Source organism: Nelumbo nucifera, chromosome 4 (assembly GCF_055504915.1).
Source record: "Nelumbo nucifera cultivar China Antique chromosome 4, China Antique-T2T, whole genome shotgun sequence".
NCBI classification, from domain to species: domain Eukaryota; kingdom Viridiplantae; phylum Streptophyta; class Magnoliopsida; order Proteales; family Nelumbonaceae; genus Nelumbo; species Nelumbo nucifera.
This window is the reverse complement of record NC_142652.1, coordinates 5,963,084-5,981,920: the sequence shown is the minus strand read 5'-3', so window position 1 is coordinate 5,981,920 and position 18,837 is coordinate 5,963,084. Positions and strand designations below refer to the sequence as shown.

General features: G+C 41.2%; 1 protein-coding gene across 1 annotated transcript; it reads right to left on the bottom strand.

Annotated features, from left to right (window-relative positions):
• Positions 1-10,151: 10,151 nt before the first annotated feature.
• LOC104591671 (uncharacterized) lies at positions 10,152-17,230 on the bottom strand. Its single transcript, XM_010250625.3, has 4 exons — positions 16,703-17,230; positions 13,807-14,082; positions 12,995-13,132; positions 10,152-11,897 (listed from the first exon to the last, which is right to left on the bottom strand). The coding sequence occupies exons 1-4, from the start codon at positions 17,024-17,026 to the stop codon at positions 10,350-10,352; spliced, it is 2,286 nt and encodes a 761-aa protein (XP_010248927.1). The 5' UTR covers positions 17,027-17,230; the 3' UTR covers positions 10,152-10,349.
• Positions 17,231-18,837: the final 1,607 nt, after the last annotated feature.

Sequence of the window (18,837 nt, the reverse complement as noted above, 5' to 3'; positions counted from 1 at the left end):
AAATAGGATCGAATCTCGGATCAGGATCCGATCCATTTGCAACCCTACAATTAACGCTGGATCCATTGCATTTGGACCAATGTTTTCAACCTGTCATTCACCTAGCTAGTTGAACCATTTGAATCGTCACTTGGCTTTGATTTTGGGTTTGTTTTTGTTAAAATCAATTGTTGGTTAAAAATATTGATATGGTAAAAAATAATCTAACCTAAGCGGTTCAACCATTGACCCATTTGACCCAATCACAAGGTTGTGGGTTGTACAGTCAATGTATGTATACTTCTAGAGGCCATAACTTTGCACTTTGATGTTCAATTTTGGAGCCTTAAATTGCACTTTTTTATATTTTTACAAATAATAAATTAAAAATATAAATTAAACATAAAATAATATATATATATATATATTACATCATAAAAATAATTATACATTTTTTAATGATAAAATACATAATTATACACACATAGATAGATTTAATGATGTGGCACGATATGACTCGTTCAACTTAGATGGTCAAACTGATGACCTGTGACCTGGGAAATGTGGGTCAGCCTATGGGTTGGTTTTCAAAACATTGGTTTGGACTTGGAAGGAATTTCTCTTTGGATCCGCATGTTTTGTAATACCTATTATATTTATGTCATCAACAAGTCGAGTCTAGGCAGAACCAGTTTTGAGCCGAATATTAATTCGGAGAAAAAAGCAGACCCAAAGCCATTTTGGCCAATAGTCAGCTTCTATTGAATCTTACTGATAAACCCAATTATTCTGAAAAATATATTTATTTAATGACTTAAAATGTAAATTTTGATAATATAATCTTAATAAAAATGATAGTAAAATACTAAATTATTTACATATTAATAAACTAAATGTTTTTAACTGATATTATTTATCAAATTTACCCTTTATTCGAACATAGAATATCATAAAACTTATTATAAAATTACAAAAACATTATATATTTAATTAAATAATCAGTTCACGACAAACAAGAACCAGAACCGACTCAATATTAAGTTGAGACTAAATCATAGAAATAAAACTAACATAATCGGTTCGGTTTGGTTTGGACAATCGGGCAGAATCAACTCTTTGACAGCCCCTCATCCACTACTTATAGGGCTGTCAATTGGACTGATTTGGTCCAATTTATTTGTAAATGGACCAATGATAGATTGGATTGGATTGGATTGGACCGAATTCAGTCCAAATCTCATACAAATTAAATTAAGTCTAGTCCAATTGAAATGCAAATAGACTGGATTGGACCCAATCTGGTCCAAATTAAATGTTTTCCTCAAAAAATATTTTCCCTATTCACAGTCCATAAGAGTCCACAACGGTGAAATAACAACAAAAATCAGCATACGACAACCTCTCAACGCGTATGTGTCGTTTTTTCATTGGTTGAGAGTTTTGGTAAAGCAACATTCCTTCCAAGCCACATATTAGAGGTGTAAAGTGGGTTGTGTAGGGCCGGCATGACATGGCCTGCAGGCAATTTGCGCAAAGTGCGGGTTATGCCATGCTGGCTCGCAGGCTATCACAGGCCATACCGCCCTCCCTGATGAAAAATTTGGGGGTCGTCCTGCCACGTCCCATGGATTGGCACAGCCCAACACGACATGGACCATCATGCCAGGCCTGGCACAGCCCGTGGGCTGTTTTACCGTGCCTTATCACAGGACGTGGGCGACACGACCTGATGTATACCTCTACCACATACGGACCCTAGAAGGCTAAAAACTTCGCCCTCTCCCCCGATAATATCCCACCGCCCGTCCCTACAAATTTGGAGAAATCTCAGTCGTAGCCGGTGGCATCACTTGTCACTCGCCAGTTGCCACGTAGCATGCTAAGATCCAATGTACTTAATTAATTGTATGACTCCATCCCTACAAAGCAACTACTTTCTCTTCTCTCTCTTTGGTTTCTAGACATAAAATCGGTGCCCTGTTTGTGATGCCTGTAGCTTCATTAGAAACTAGGAAATAGTGAAAGAGTTAGGTTAGTGAGCACTCTCTCTCTCTCTCTCTCTGGTTTATCGACATCAAATCGGTGCCCTATTTGTGATGCCCATAGATTCATCAGAAACCGGGAAAGAGTGAAAGAGTCAGGTGATAAGCCTGCTGCGGTAATGAGTTTACTGACACTTGTGGCCAGAAGAGAGATGTAGTCCAGATCCTAGAAACAAGGGCCGGTGGTCGGAAAAGAGATGGAGGCCAGCCTGTCGGTGGCGTGTCAGGCGCTTGTGGCGGAGACGTCGATGGTGGAGTGCAGAGATGGAGAGGTGGGAGGTGCACAGATTAAGGGTGAGAGGAAGATAGCCGGAGAGGGGGAAATACCGTCGGAGTTCATTCGAAGCTTCAAACGAAATAGCGCCGGCGAGACTTTGAGATGGAATGACAGAGGTGGCAAACTAGCCTTCGAAAGTTTCCATGCTTCAAACCTTCAACATTCAAACTTCAAACGAAAATAAATAGACCAATGGGCTCGTCTGAAACTTTTGGCCTTGTCCACTTTGGTCTATTCTATGAATGGACGATTCATGTTTGGACCGGTCCGAATCCATATCAATTTTAGGACTGTCCAAATCTGTCCATAATACTTTCGATCGGACGGACACCCGAAACCGATCCATTGACACTCCTGTCTACTTACATCAAGCAGACCTTACTTAGGGTTAGGGTTTTTTTGGGGTGTTCAGGCCTTACTTGGGCATTGGGCATAATACTTCTGGTCCAACTCGCATTTATTTTATATCTGTAATTATTGACGTTAAAATTGGCCATGAGGCGGAGATGGGAAGTTGTTGGAGTAGGGTGTTATTTCGGCTTGGCACCTTGGCAGATAAGGGACACTTGCAATTATAAGAGACATCAGAAGCCCCGGGTTGATATCCCAGAGGTGTGGATTCTGATAATTAAGTCAATAACTCAAAGGAAAAAAAGGTGAGTTGGAGAGTTTACTGAGAGAGCTAGAGAGCTTGTTATATGTGCGTGGAGATGTCTAGCGTGTCTTGCATATAATAGTCTAATGCAATGTTGTATTATGTATCAAACGAATGAGGGGCTCATAAAAGAGGAGCTTCATCCAAGAATTGATACATCTCTAATACATAGAGTTCAGTCCACTTGACATATCCTTGATTGACACGTTGTGTGCATATTGTGTACACATTTTATGGATGTAATAGGTAATGGACTTATATGAAATATGTTGGGATTGATGTGCTGATCAGCTCAACACGCATTGCTTGTGCATGTTATGAACTGATACTAGATCATATGGGCCCGATCAAATTATCTCTTCAAGTCAAGTCAGCTCGGCCTGATCAATTAGCAATTTTGCTCCCCAACATTTTAGCACTTGATAGTTTCTGACTTGTGGTTGGTTATGGCCATATCAGTATTTTTTTATAATTTATATTTATGCATATACGTTATTTTATATTATATAATGTATAAATTAAAATTTATACATAATTATATAAATTATTATAATATTTTATAACCAATAATTTAAACCCGCCCATACCCTCAGGCCTAAAAGCTCGGCTCAATCCATAATCATCCGACTCTTACACTACACCTCCCATACACTTCTCAAAACCGTAGCTTAAAGCTCAGCGAAGAATTGTGAGTTGACAACACAACAAATGTCCTAAAACACAAACGGACGTGGCAACAAAAATAAATCAAACGAGACAATAACAAACTTGTAAGAAAATAAAATGAAGCTATGCCTCAGTTTGAAAGGAATATAAATACAAATTTATAGAGTGCAAAATGTTGTATTTTGTATATATTTATATTTATCCTATTTTCAAATTAAGCCTATAGAGAAAAATCAACTTAATTACGAGCGAAGGATCTAAAATAGATCGGATGGGGGACTCGAAAAGAGCAAAGAACCATGTTTGTGCCCTGTGAAACCAATTATGAGATTCTAAGTCAGTAATAAATTTATCCACCCCAGTGTGAGCCCCTTGTATTTTATTACTGACATGAAACTTTGCGATTAGTTCCACTTCCACAGGCAGCTGAACAGCCAAAGCGATCAACTAATCTGAATCCGAGTTGAGAGCTTTAGCTAAATGCTTTTGCTGTTCAGCGTGTTGTGGAATTATTGATAAGTTAAAATAATTCAAATTAACTGTTCAACGGGATGTGGAACCAATAATAAGATACCACGCCGGTATTTAAATATATGAGACCCGCATCATTATTACCACAGCCTGATGAATAACTAAAGTGTTCAGCTAAACTTTAAATACATAGAATCTTATCGGTGGTTCCACGGCCCACCAAACAGCAAGAGAGTTCAGCTAAACCTTGTTCGTCAAAACCCATCTCTGCATCCATTGCTGTTACAAAAAAAAAGTGTGCGCAGGTTGAAATAAGCAAGAATGCAAGATGAGAGTTTCAGATATATAAGAGTAAACAAGGCATGCAGGATATGAGAGAGAGAGCGAGCATTAATTCTGTTGAACCAGGGAACAGTTTTGGTTGGTGAAACGGTTGTTCATCTCTCTCCTCCCCTGGCTCCGGTTGACAGATTTCATTTGCTAAGCCTACAACTTCGGAAGTAGATTCAGAAGTTAATAGTTGAGTTTTGGTATAAGTTGCTTTCTTTTGAGATTCAGGGTGAAGAGGGGTATCTACGAGATGAACAGTCTTGATTTCTGTAGCAACTTGGTTCAATTATAGAATCCTCATGTGTCTTGCAATCCATAATACTACATATAGAAAATTTTGAGTTCAACATATCCGGAGAAAGAGGGAACAAAAATAAAGAACTGAATTGGTTTTCCTGGTCAAATTCTGGAGATAATGGAACAAACCCTCAAACTCATCTTCCACTTCGTCTCTTTAATCACCAAATCTGATTTTTCATCAATGATTCCGAAGTGCAAACCTTGGGTAATGGAACTCTGCATCTTTGTCTCCCTCTCTGGTCAGGGAAGAACCCAAACTTTCCACCAAGAGATATCATCTCCATATCAACAGAAACTGAACTGTTGAAATCTGCCATGGCTGTAGCTTTATCTCCTCTGATTTTTTGTCACCAGATCTTATTTTTCATCAACAATTCCGAATTGTAGAACTCGGGTAACCAAAACTCTACATCTTTTATCTAAGCTCCCTCTAATCAGTGGCAGAAGTTGCCTTAGAAGTGCCACAAAGCTACGAGCCTACGACGGAGATCGGGAGTCACTGTGGTCCGATTAAACTAAGGCTGCTAGGGTAAGGATCAGGAACAGAACTGGATCCCATAGGGTCTGTATTTTTTAGACCCAGAATCGAATTTCAGAATAATCGGGTCTGAACCGATTACAATAAACCTGCTATATATTCATATTTAATATATTAATATATTATACACCTCACAGCCCCATCCTACCATGTAATTGGAACATCTGTTATTATTCATGGGAGATGTTTTCAATAGGGATGTGACTGTGAGTTCCGTGCGAGGAGCAGATTCCAATTCCATTCCATTGTGTATTGGGAACATCTCCCATGAATAATAAGATGGGGCTGTGAAGTAGACTTGTTCATGGGCCGGGTAGTCTGACGGGGCAGCCCGGCCCAGCTTGGCTCCTGGATGGGCTTGAACACACATTTGAGCCCGTGGGCTTGACCTCGGGCCTAAAAGCCCGAGCCCAACTATGTTATGAGTCGGACTTGGGATTTGTTAAAAAAACTCAGCCCAACCCGACCTATAGGTTAAACTAAAAATCCATAATATCCTAGCCCCTCTTTTCATTCATCTCTTTCTTGACTAAGCCAGTTAGCCGAACCTTTCTTAATTTTCAGAGTGACTCACAACCTCACACTCTCAGGCAAACATAGAACCGGCGAACACTCACCAGCACAACCAGTAAACTCCGACAGACCGATGTGATCTCTCTCTCTCTCTCTCTCTCTCTCTCTCTCTCTCTCTCGTTCCTCTTCTTAGTTCTCACTTCTTCTCTCTCAAATCTTAGACGTGAACTTAGGCACTGGTGAGGCAACGAACACAGGCACCAGTGGTGACGATGAGTCTTCTCTCTCTCTCTCAGATGTGAACTAACTTCACTTTTCGCTGTCGCTCATCACAAATTCAGCACCGCTGAACACAGTCACCAACGATGACTCCTCTTTGCCATTTTGTTGTATTACATCAAGTGGCAAGTAACGGAGTGGAGAGAATAAATTTGTTAGGTGAAGAGTCTGGCCTGGGTTTGATCAAAACCCACTAGAAAAATTTCCATAATCAATATTTTCTATAGATCGAGCTTTGGGCTCGGGCCCGGGTTTTGGGCTTTTTATCAGGGTCAGGCTTAGGCCCAAATTGTAGGCCCGCTGGTCGGGCCGGGTTCAGGCTTGGGCTCAGGCCTAACAAAATCCTGTTTATGTAAAGTAAAAGCCCGGCCCGGCCCATGAACAGGTGTACTGTTAATTACACAGATCTGGACTCTAAAAGAAGTATGAATGGAAAACCGGATCTGCGGATAAGATCCGAACTCTGTGAATGGGTTGAAACGAGGGGGGTGTTTAAATGAAAATGTGACAGGAGTATTGACACCAGAAAAGGTGTTATTGGACACTCTGGTGTTGGGTATTACAGAGCCCGTTGCATAGAGCTGTGAGGGCAGCAAACCCGAGCTCCTTATTTGGTTGTTCAAGGGAAGCGTATGTAGATACAGTTTGACGAACCCGGAATCATGAAGCGAGTGTTTTCGAGTCCACATAAGCTAAAATCCCCCCGAATCACAGCTATTTTAGAGTAATGTTCTGCTAGTTCTAGCCTTTACCAACACTCAAGAGAGTCTAAATAGCTGGCACTCGGTGATTGCAGAACAACGACGTTAACAGCAAATTCCAAGCTCGATCTGAAACTATGGAGGCCATTAGATATTAAAGTATGAAACGCGATACCCGAGATAAAATAATACTCCGTCTGTCATGAAACCCACCAGATCACCACTTTGTGTTTGTGAAGCACTGAAGGCTGAACTGATCAAGAAGCATACCACTGGAAATTAATGTAAGCCAGAAATCGTTTCGGGAACCATTTTTCCTCGCAAATAACAACAATAAGGTAAAACGTCTAGAGACGAACTTCTGAGGAAATTGCAGCCTCTGAAAGCATCAGAGAAGTGATATCAAAATGTTACGTGTGGCTCCCAAGGCAAAATCTAATTGTGGGAGACAACACCTTGAAAAGTGAGCTGAGAAATAGAGGCCCCGCTTATAACAGACGAATCTTTGTTAAATGCATACGAAGCTGGCCCTGCATTTCTGTACTGTATCTTCCGATCCGACCACCACTTAGCACATAGAATTAGATGGCTTATGGTGGATTCTCCGATTCGGTTGATGCCAGGTCAGGGCATGATGGGCATCAGTCCCTTCACACCTAACTCTGCTACTATGCCATTAGCTGAATTCAATGACTCATTTAAAGGATTGTCGCCATTCGCCGTGGCTGGATTCAATGCCCACACAACCATACTTTCTCCGCAGAGATGAGGAGAAATCCCTTAAAAGCCCCAAGTTTTAGAAAATGGATCAACTCTAGCCACACTGTTCAGAAATTGCTTTAAACATCTTCAAATTTTATGACAATGGATAATTGTCGCTAACTGTTTCTGAAAAGATGGAAAAGATTATTTTATCCTTCATTCTATTTTAAATTTTCAAAATGGTATTTATAACCTATGAAAACCAAAAAACGGAAATTGATTGGAAGTCCGATTGTCTCATAACGTTGAGACCGTTGTCGGATATGTTTTAAGTCTTTTGCACAGATTATCTCCAACATAGACGGATAGACCATTTTCCCATCAGTAATTTTAGATGGTAATGAAACCAAAAATATGCAGTCGCTCCAATTTAATTTAATTTGAATGCAGTCATAGCAGCTACAAATCACTTCTCCGGTGATAATAAAATCGGTGAAGGTGGATCCGGTCTACAAGATAAGGGATTATAGATATAATAAAAAAAACTAGCTAGAATTCATCAAATATGTGAAATGTAATTAAATCAGAACAAAAACTAGCCTTTCATCAGTTTTCAAAACAATATTCTCTAGAAAAACATAAACATAATCAAATGCTATGACTTGCACTCTCGTCAACATCCTCATCCAGCTACCCTCTTCTCTTATCTATGTTCTCACTTACTCCCACATAAATCTCTAGCCTCTAGTTTTAGAGTTTACATATTTTAACAAAATCTTTAGCTGAGTTAATATTTAAGTAAATTTTAAATAATGAGGATAGAGATACTACATTTCCTAAAACTTAAGATATTTGAAGTAATTTTCCCTCAGGATGGTTGAACTGCCCACGTCCCCATCCGTGAAAACGACACCTAATACGACGCATTAGTGTTATCGACTTAGACTAGTTAGTGCCAGGCTGCCAGCTGCTACCTGCTAGTGACTCACTGATCCTAGACACTGCCCGTAGCATCAACACCGCTTCGTACCAAGTCTGTACAGTTTATGTCCTTCTGTGTACTTTTTAGTTTTTCACGCGGATGGTATCTCCTCTTGTGGCTGCACCGTCGGTATCTGCTGGTTCCCCGTTTTGCGGGATCCGTTGCTGGATCCTCGGTAAACCATACACCTTCGATTGTGTAATTCTGTAAAATATAAACCGTAATAATCTATGTGACGGAGATGCAGCTAAGGCTAAGCTTGGAATCAGTGTAAAACGTTTTAAACCCATTACATTTTACATCCAACCGTTAAAATGATTGTAAAATTTTATCGATGTAATATTTATATTGATAATTGATGATGTACGATCTCGTAGGTTCCTCTTGGATGATAGTTTGGACATCGATCTGTTTATGTGGTTAGTCGAACTATAAGAAAATACGATTAGAGGATTCGAGGTGTTTTATTCGAAGTGGGCATTTGATGCTTAAGTTAGCGAAGAATATAGTTGTGAGCTTGAAAATTTATGAGTAAGAGATTAGAGAGCTAAATCGCACATACTTTCTAAGGTTAGAGGTGAGCCCTTTATATAGGCGAGCAACCCTAGGCCTCACGAAGTGTATCCGAGATCTCCGGCCTATATTACCTGAAGTCCGTTTCGCACCCGAAGATGGACGTCGTGTGAACTAATAAGGCTTATTGAGTTCGTCCGATCGGGCGGGATAAAGATAAGGTTCGCAAACATGCAATATGATCCTGGAAAGGTCAAAGACAACTAGTTAGCTTCCCGAAGTGGGCTACATGGCACCTCAACAAGTTGGGACACCACGAGCTACTCGAACCTCCGTCTTGGTCGAGGTTCCCGAGATGCCCGAGTTGACCTAGCCAACAGGAGTGTTGGAATGTGCTGAGTTGTCATTTAATCATCAGGTCATTCCACGTGTCTGTGTGATAATAAGTCGGGCAAAATTATCTGCCATCAATAATCGATGTAAAGCTTTATATTTAATAGGTTTTACATCGATTATTGACGTAAAACTCCATTTCATCTAAACGAATACAAAACTAAACAAGAGTGGAGCTTTGCATCGATCATGATTACATTGGCCTTCCAAATGTAGACAAAATCGAACCGGTGTAAAGTTTTACACCATTTTTTATTTACACCAATTCCAAATGCAACAAGGATCCAATGCAACCAATAAATCCAAGTTGGTCACAGAATGCCCTTGTAATTACCCATACTCGAGATCGGCTTTGGTCAAGGCAAGCCCATACTTACATTGTCCCAAAAGCCTCTTATAACCTTGCATCGGGAATATCTCCTTATGAAATAAAGGAGACCAGATCTGCTCCTCACACCTAGTGCCTCGTAGGCACCTCACACGCACATCCTATCATGCATTGCGAACATCTCCCATACTTATTAATTATAATTCATGGAAGATGTTCCCAATGTACGGTGGATGTGCCTGTGAGGCACCCATTTGTGAGAAACAGATCCCATCATGAAATAAAGCACACGAGTAGAGAGATATTCACAATGCAAGGTTGTAAAGGCTGTTCGAACTGACTCCGGATCTCCTGCCCACGAGAACCCTGCCCCTCTATGGGCAGGAGATCCGGGCTCGTTCGAACGGGCGGTTACCCAACGGAAGCCGAACTCCCCATACCCACCCATAAGTCTAAACTCCAAAACATTAAAAAAAGCAGTGTAAGGAAACGCATCTCACATTCCCACAAGAAAACCAACCCTACAACTTCCGTTTTCTGCTCACCCGGCAAAAACATTTTACATAAAGGGGGAGGATCATAAACCTTTACAAGTAAAAGAAAAATAACAGAAGCATACTTCGAGATGGAAGTATTACTCCAAACCTCGCTACATACACCCAAGCACAAAACCTTAGTCTTCACCTATGGCTCGGTTTCTTGCCAAAATCAGCTTCCCTGGTCACAAGCTTAATCCCCCTCACCCACAGCTCAGCCATTTCGACCCCACCTTCACACACGAAATGCACCTCCTTATTCCTGCTTGTTACCACTCGAAACATTCCTGGCTCATCGGCATCACCTTTCCTTTGGCGATTCTTACGGAAGGCCAAACTCGGCCCCAACTCTGCTTCCACGCAGACCACATTCCTCCTACTCGACCTTCCCCAACTCAATACACCTGCACTTCCCACCATCCTCATCAATTTCTCATGTGGAGCTCCCTTGCCACCCTTGGTGTGTTTCTGCACATGAGCCCCGCATAACACAAGTGTCCGAGAAAGCTCATCCAATATCACACGCTCAGCGTCTCCGCCACCATTCTTTCGTGCAATTGAGAGAGCAGAGTCACCTCTTACATTCTTGATGTCACATCGAGCTCCACACGAGATCAACAATTGGCACATGCACCCATGGTCTTCTTTTGCGGCTAACATGAGTGGAGTGTAGCCATCCCCATCGGGAACGTTTACATCATATCCCCTGCTTGTTAGCAAGCGAACTGCATTTACGTCTCCACGGCGGGCTGCACAATGTAGGGCACAGAACCCGCCAGCCCCAAGGTTACCCTTTTCAAGGGCAAATTCAAGCATTACCTTCTCAAAGAGATCACGTTTCTGGTTCTGTTCAGATAGCGTCAGTGCTGTCTCACCAGACTTGTTACACAGTTTTACATCAGCTCCGGCATAAACAAGCGACCGGAAGGCATCCACGTGGCCTTCCATGGCGGCAACCATCACAGCAGAGAAACCATTGTCATCCTGAAAGTCTAAGCTGATATCTGACCAATTAATTACTGAGTTCAAGGCCGGAACATCCCCTGTTGCAGCTACAAAATGTAGAGGCGAGAACACGGATACATTGCTCGATCTAATAATCTTCCCAGCCGGAACTACATCTAGTAATGCACGCTGGAAACCGAGCGACCACCTGTTTGATCCAGCAATCGAACTTGCACACTGACCAACTAAGTTGACCAGGCCAAAGTCGGCACCAGCTGAAGCCAGTACTTTGAGACACTCTTCTTGCCTGTATCTTGCGCAAATCATTAAAGCTGTGTCGCCAGAACCTGTTTGGGAGTTGACGTTGCAGCCAGCTTCTATTAAGACCTGCACGATCTTGGGTAACCCAAGTCGTGCAGCGATGTGTATCGGACGGAACTCAGTCTTCCTGGTTGTTCGCACGGGAAACTCTATATCGGCGCCACATTCTAAGAGAACATCTAGTGCCCCTGCATTACCACAGAGGATGGCGTGATGAACGAGGGTCCTCCCAAAGTGGGGAGTGTTGGGAGAGTGGTGCTGAAGAAGCATGCGAAGGATAGAACCGCTGGATTCGAAGTACTCGACTGCGCACCAGGTGACAGCATACGGCTCCGCTAGTCCAGCCCCCACCCGGATTTCCTCGCCCGTATTGGTGTCCCAGGACCAGGCTCCTAATCGCACTTTGGTGTCCGTTCTGATGCCCGCCTTTTTTTTCCAGCGTGCAATAAGAAAATTCACTAAATCAGATTATATCACAAGTCTAAACAAAACAAATGATTTTCTTCAAATGGAACAACCGATCATATTTTAATTTTTAACATATTTTGTTTCAATTGAAAAAACGAACATAAATATATAATAGAAAATATAATAACATTGCAATACATGAATTAGGAGAATCAACCTTTATTCAAACAAAAGACTTGCCAAAAAATAGAATAAATTTAACTTTTAAAGTTTTAATACAACCAAACCGCATAAAATAACAATATCCGAAGAACCATTTATTTTTTTCCTTCATTTTAGCAACCAAAAGATATTAGAATGCAGATTGCTGACCCTAAAAAATATTATTTAGAGGATACTCTGGTCATTTAACCATCTGATATAGGCGTTATTATTTTCGAGCTTTAGAGGAGTTTTATGGAATTTTATGACACTGTCCAAATGAGTGATTTGGACGAAAATGTACGAACAATCATCAGACACGCCAATCCTGACAGACCACTCAATGCGTACCAAGTCCCAATGAGATCAAATCAGTTCATGTGAGGCTTGGGAATGTAGCCCGTTGAAGGGGAGTTTAATCTTTTCTCACAATGAGTGCTCAGACGGTGCTGTTAATTTTCTGCAGCAAATCGTCCAGCTACCAAAATCCAAATTCGCAAAATCGGAATATGGTTATTCTGCAATGCTGATCCAGTCCCCCCCTACTACTCGCCCTCCCCCTATAAATCACATCCTGCCCGTGAATTTAACATCGATTCTAGGTCAGATGCATTCCCCCTGATTGGGACTATAAAATTGATCTGGCTGATTGGTCATTCTCCCATTATTATTCAAAAAACACACCAGCCCAGCAGCCCCACCGGCTTGACACTCATGACGTGTACAAATACAATCACGAATAAACACATCAGCGACCGTACAATTATCAGAAATACAGCAATTGACGTGTTTATTCATGATTGGGCTACGTAGCCTGTTTTACACGTCATGTTTGTACCAGATCCGGAGCCAGCACCAGTTTCATTGGACTCAAAATCTTTTGCCTCGTTACAACAGAACACTGGTAGAATTACCTGTAGTAACAAACGAACGACGGATGTCTGTCTGCTGACGATGGCCGCCACAAGAGCGGTACAATCCACGTTAGTATGCAGCGAAGGCCTTGACGATTGTAACAGCACACGGTCGGTGGCATTCGCATCTACTCCACACTGCCATTTGCCCGAGAAAAAAAAAAGTAGAATTTTATTAAAACAATATCCTCAAAATAAAAGTTAAAATTAGAAAAAATAGATCTCTACCGGAGCTTAAAACAAAAAACAAAAAGGAGATCATTTAGGCATCTTTGGATAGAGCCCTAATCATCACACAAACGTGTCAAAACAGACAAGCTTCCCAAAACAAAAAATGCATAAAAAATGGAGAGACCCACCGAGGTGGGACGTGTGTAAAGATCTCGGGGCTTGAGCTGTTAATTATGCAAAGATAACATGTAACCCCGAAAGAGAGGCCCATCCCAGTTGGGGCAGTGCAAGCCACAGCTATCCACAAATATAAAACAGCAAAATTACACGTCTTACATGGCCAGAGGTTCTAAATGTACAAAATGGCCCTTAGATTAGGTACCCACATAGATGTTAGGTAAGCCCACATTCATGGGGCTGTATCCCCCTGTAGAGAATACGATTAAAAAACAAAACAAAAAAAAAAAGCCAATGCAGTGAATTATTCAATATTGAATCCAAAACAATGCACTGCAATACATCAAACTACTGGAATACATCAAGAATAACACATCAATTAGGTGAGTGGTAAAGACTAGTTGAATGTAAAAGCGGAAGTAACAATGATAGAACCGATGGTTCTGGAAGAAAGGATGGTTTACCTTCATGAGAGTGTCCACTACATCCACAAACCCTCTGCAGCATGCGATGACTAGCGCATGGACTGCAACAGAGGGCCGGATCAGATCTGAACGCATGAGAAGCTCAGCATGCCTTGCCCGTCCAAGGCAACTGGCTTCTAACAATGCCTCCTCACATGCCGGCTGCGATGCCCCAGCTTTGATCAAGATCTCCAAGATCTCAAGGTGGCCCTCCCTCACTGCCGCTGTTGTCGCATAGCCCCTAAATAGCTTTTGGTTCACATCGGCCCCCACACTCTGTAATGAAAAAATTCAAGTAGATGGTGAATACAAAACTTGCATCACAGACGATAGTTTGAATTCTGTCAACACTCAACAGTACAAGAGGAAAACTAGCATCATAAGATGATAGGTTGGATTACTGTTAAAGAGTACAAGAGGACATTTTCATGTACGACGAAAAGAGGAAGGAGTGATAGTGATTAGTGACGCAAGCATTGTGGCAAGGAGACGTCTTATTAAATACTAGTACTTGGATAGGATGTTGCCATTCACTTTAGAGGACATCAAATATTTGGTTGGCTCAGGTCAGAGATGATAGGAAATGGGGTTTTTGCACATCAGTGACGGCCTGATGGGATATTGCAATGCCAAAAGAGTTGGCCGATCACACATATATGCTTTGCAGCCATTGCCTAAAGTCTTGAACACTAATTTAAATATAGGTTACCCAATAACAAGGACAAACTTTTACGCGGCAAAGTAATATCAGGGTTCATATCACGATGTGGCAAAGTCTAATGAAAATAGTTAAAAAAGAAAATAAATAACATAATTTAATGATAGAAAATGGAGTAAAAAAGAAATAGCAAAGAACCAAGACATCCGTGCATGATTCACTATACATAGCTTTTTATTTTCTTTTATTTTTTAATCAAAAGATCAAGCTTGCAATTAGAAGCAAGACTGATGGTCCATTTTTTTTAAAAAAATCACAGATAACTTTAATCAAAACACTGAGTTAGCCACTGGAACATGTCTATGAAAAATGTCCAAAACAATGATCTCGATGCTCATGCTAGAGATGATCCTAGCCCCACCACCGACCCCCCAAAAACGGCAATTAGAAACTCTGGTGCTTCTGTATTGCACATAGAAACACATGATAGATCCACAATAAAACAAAATGGTATGTATCCCACTGGTGACGTATATTTTCCTGGATGCATATGTTATGAATCGAACAGCTGTTAGAGCAAAAGGTCACCCGAATCAGGAGATGCTGTCATATTATTATTAGATTGTTTTCTTACTGTTACAGTTCACTCTGCCATGTTCAACACACAGCTGTTCCCTGTTTGACCAATACGTCAAAAGCGTAAAGAGTTAAGACCATGAATCGTGTCAAACCACCACACTTAGGAAGTAGCAAACCACGACACTTCCTCAGCCAACCTCTCATTGCATTCTGGGTAGCTCTCACTTTCGGCAGGTAGCCTTCTCCATGATCCGAACTTCAGACTTGGTGATGGGCTTTGATACCATGGGTTACATGTTTCATCACTTTTTTTTTTAATCAAAGGTAACTTTGTAATCAAGAAGAAACAAACAGAAGCCTCTCTTGGCTTCAGTACATGTTTCATCACTATGCTATGCTAAAAGCCTTAAGACTGATGAAAGGCGTCAAGTCACGCATTTTAACATTTAGGACCACATTTTAACATTTAATACCATATCTGCAGCAATGTAGGCTGGATCTTGACGAGTACATTCCACATTTAAACAAGAAATGATTTAAAAGAAAGAGGAGGTAAAATACAAATTTAGAAAAATAAAGTTGTGATGTTAAGAAGTTATGGAGGCAATCACTTGAAATGGAACCTATTGGAGGTGGACCCCCAACGTTCATGGAAGAGACACGTGATAGTTAAAGAGGAACCCCCAAAGTTCTAATCGAGAGGACCCAATAGAAAACACTTTTGAATAATATTTTTAGAAGATTATGAAAATTAGATTGATGATTCCTTTACATTGGTAATTTAACTAGTTTTATCACCAAAATCTCGATGTAACTGATAAACACAAAATTTCAAGCATCAAGGCCAGTATCAGCATTCAGCAACGGAGTGTGTGGTGTGAGTATAATTAAGGAAATATTTGTGTGAACATACATAAAACTAAAACAACCAACTTTCTAGTCAAATACGAGCTAAAGAGAGATTAAAGAGGAAAGCGGAGAGCGAGACAGCGAGAGAGGGATTTATCTTAGAACTCAAGAGACATGATCGCCTGACAAATCTAAAATACAGGACGAGGAAACAAGGAAAAAAAAAGGAACAATAGAACCCCGACAACGAAAAAAAAGAAGGAATAAAGACCTTCAAAATGCAAATAAATTGTTCGTGGGAACTTAAACCTTAAGCTCAAAAAGTTTCCGTCGTTTTCAACTTTTAAAAGCAAAACAGGAGAATTAAGTACGCATGAAAACCTCCTACTTTTAGCAAATCTTGTCCCGGCAATTGAGTCCAAACATTCAAGCTTAATAGAAGATTGTAATATTTAAGTAGAAAAAACCTACCTTAATTCAAAATTTGAACAAATCACCATGTTTCAAAATTTCTGAATTCAAACAGAAAATGCTTTTCCGCGTGAAAAGTGAGCTGAAACCCCAACTAAAAAGGCCAAATGCGAAAAACCAAGGGAAGCACAGAAAGAACCCCAGAGAAATCCTAATTCCCGCAGAACATGCAGAAGTGAAAAATGAAATTCTGTCCAGAGAACAAATGTCAAAGAAAAATGCAGAGAAAAAAACAGGTAGCAAAGGAATGGAATGCTCCAACATCGCCAATGTCCTCTGCTTACAATACAAGTGATAAACGAACAGATGCAACGAGCTTGAGAGATGCGAATGGCTTACCAGTAGTTTCCGCACCAGTATCAGATTTCCAGCATGAACTGCGAGAAACAACGCCGTCACGTCAGTCTTGAACTCCTCGTACTCGATCCGAACTTCATCGGCGGATTCATCATGTAGTAGAACCTCCGTCTTCCGCGACTTGAGGCAAACGGCACCGATAAAGTTCACATCTACGTAAGAATCGGCGATGCATTCTAATGCTGACTTTAGATCTCCAGAGTGCGAGGCTTCAACTAGACGCTGAGAGACTTCTGTCTCGTAATCGACCGGAAAGACTTGCTTCCCAGCGAGAAAACCTCCACTGGAGTGACCGAAGACCGTCATTCTTTTGGAGATGGATTGACAAGTTTTCCGGCTAATCAAGCAGCAACTTCAGGCGCCGGAAGTCCAGAGAGCTGGCATGGATTCCCGCACTTTCTTGGCTATTCTGTGTATATCTGTCTTGCCCCTGTTTCCCGGTTTGGGAGTTCAGAGTTGAGGCTTGGGAGAGAAAGTGAGGAAAACTTGAAAGCAGTGAGCGCCAGCCAGGGGGAGGGAATGGCGTGCCTTTTATTGGTGATGTTTGACTATGGTTAAAAAATATTAACCCGGAGGGTTAGGGTTTTTCTTTTTTATCTTCTTCTCCATACACCATACTGAAATGGGGCCCACCAATCTGGAGTTTTTGTTATATGTATATACACTACCTGATTCAGTGATCCTGATCTGACTGACGAGAGGAAGAATTGTTAAAATTAAAATATACAGATAGACTACAGAAAAGCAGCGATGTGGTTAGTCTTTTTGACTGTGTGCTTCTGCAGTGTAGGGTAGAGTGTAACAGTCCTTGCAGAGCACATGCCAATCGAATCCATAACAGTATAACCCACTGGGTCCCATCATCCTTGTGAAAAAAGATTGAATCAGACGGCGACCAGTTTATCTATCTATCTATACAGCAAAATTTTAGGATTCGGAGTCCTCGCACCGCCCTCCTTAGGCTGTCCTACAAAGAGCTTTGGTTAAGGATTATAGCAAGTAGAAACACCATCATGCTTGTGGAGTGTCAATGCATATTATCAATCTCCCATAACAGAAGTCCCAATCAGACGGTCTAAATCACAAAACAGCAAGGCATAACAGTAGTTTCATTGTAATTGTGCAGACACCTGATGGACCGGTTGATTGATATCCAAAGAGAGTACCCACGTGCATCAAGCCCGTCAAAGGTTTTAAAGCGCTGGATGAGTGATATTGAAGCCAATCACCACTGGGTGGGTCCATGGAGGTGGGGATTGAGATGAGTCAAGATTTGACCGAAATATCTAACTTTTTCAACGGTGATAACTGTCGAAGAAAGAAAAAGCGAATGGTGGGTGATCAGAGAAAACCGAAAACGCTTTGGACAAGGTGGGCCAACTTTCGCAAGTCGCCACTCGCACGCAAGTGTTTTTTTATTTTACCTTTTTTTTGTTATTTAAAGAGGAATTTTCTTTCGAAGTGCGAGATGGGCTGGGGCCTCATCTGAGGGTCAGGATTCATCACGCTACACCCTTCTTAGTGTATTGTATCCCTTCCGCGAGGCAGTTGAGGCGGAACGAAGCCGGAGTCGCAGGCGAAATAGCTTGCGAGATAGGCCGTGGATATCGGGTCAGCTAGTCAACTCACACGAGTGGTGTACGGACATGTGGATATCGGGCTTCTATAATTTATATAATTACTTTATTAACCCCCGTTACAGTGTGATAGATTGTTGCCTCGTTCAAAGCAAAAAGAGAAGAAACACAGGTCCGGAATCTTGAAGTAATCGCTCGTCTTATTACGATTAATTTTGTTATAAAATAAGGGGTGATTAGTATTTGCTGTTACAATTATTATTTCTTTGAGACAAAGAGATGAATCCATGCATCTTAAAAGCATCACCGGCACTGTCAGCTCCGAACTTAGAGAAATAAAACAAGTAAATGCTAAGTATAAAGAAGACAACAGAGTAAGGGGTCAACAGTGTAATCCATTCAATATCTTAGACGGCAAGTCAAGACTCAATAAGAAGGGAAGGAGAGCAAATGATCCAAAGGGACGGAGTGACAAACTAGGGAGACGTCATTCGTCAACTCAAGACTCAAGAACTTATGTTACGTCCCAAAAGAATTTCT

What these genes read in the sequence shown, in the direction of transcription:
- LOC104591671 (XM_010250625.3), bottom strand. Translation starts at nt 17,026, where the DNA reads ATGACGGTCTTCGGTCACTCCAGTGGAGGTTTTCTCGCTGGGAAGCAA. An exon ending in TAGTGGACACTCTCATGAAG is followed by an intron (nt 13,133 to 13,806) that starts GTAAACCATCCT and finishes GGCAAATGGCAG; the next exon opens with TGTGGAGTAGATGCGAATGC. An exon ending in TCGTTCGTTTGTTACTACAG is followed by an intron (nt 11,898 to 12,994) that starts GTAATTCTACCA and finishes TGGAAAAAAAAG; the next exon opens with GCGGGCATCAGAACGGACAC.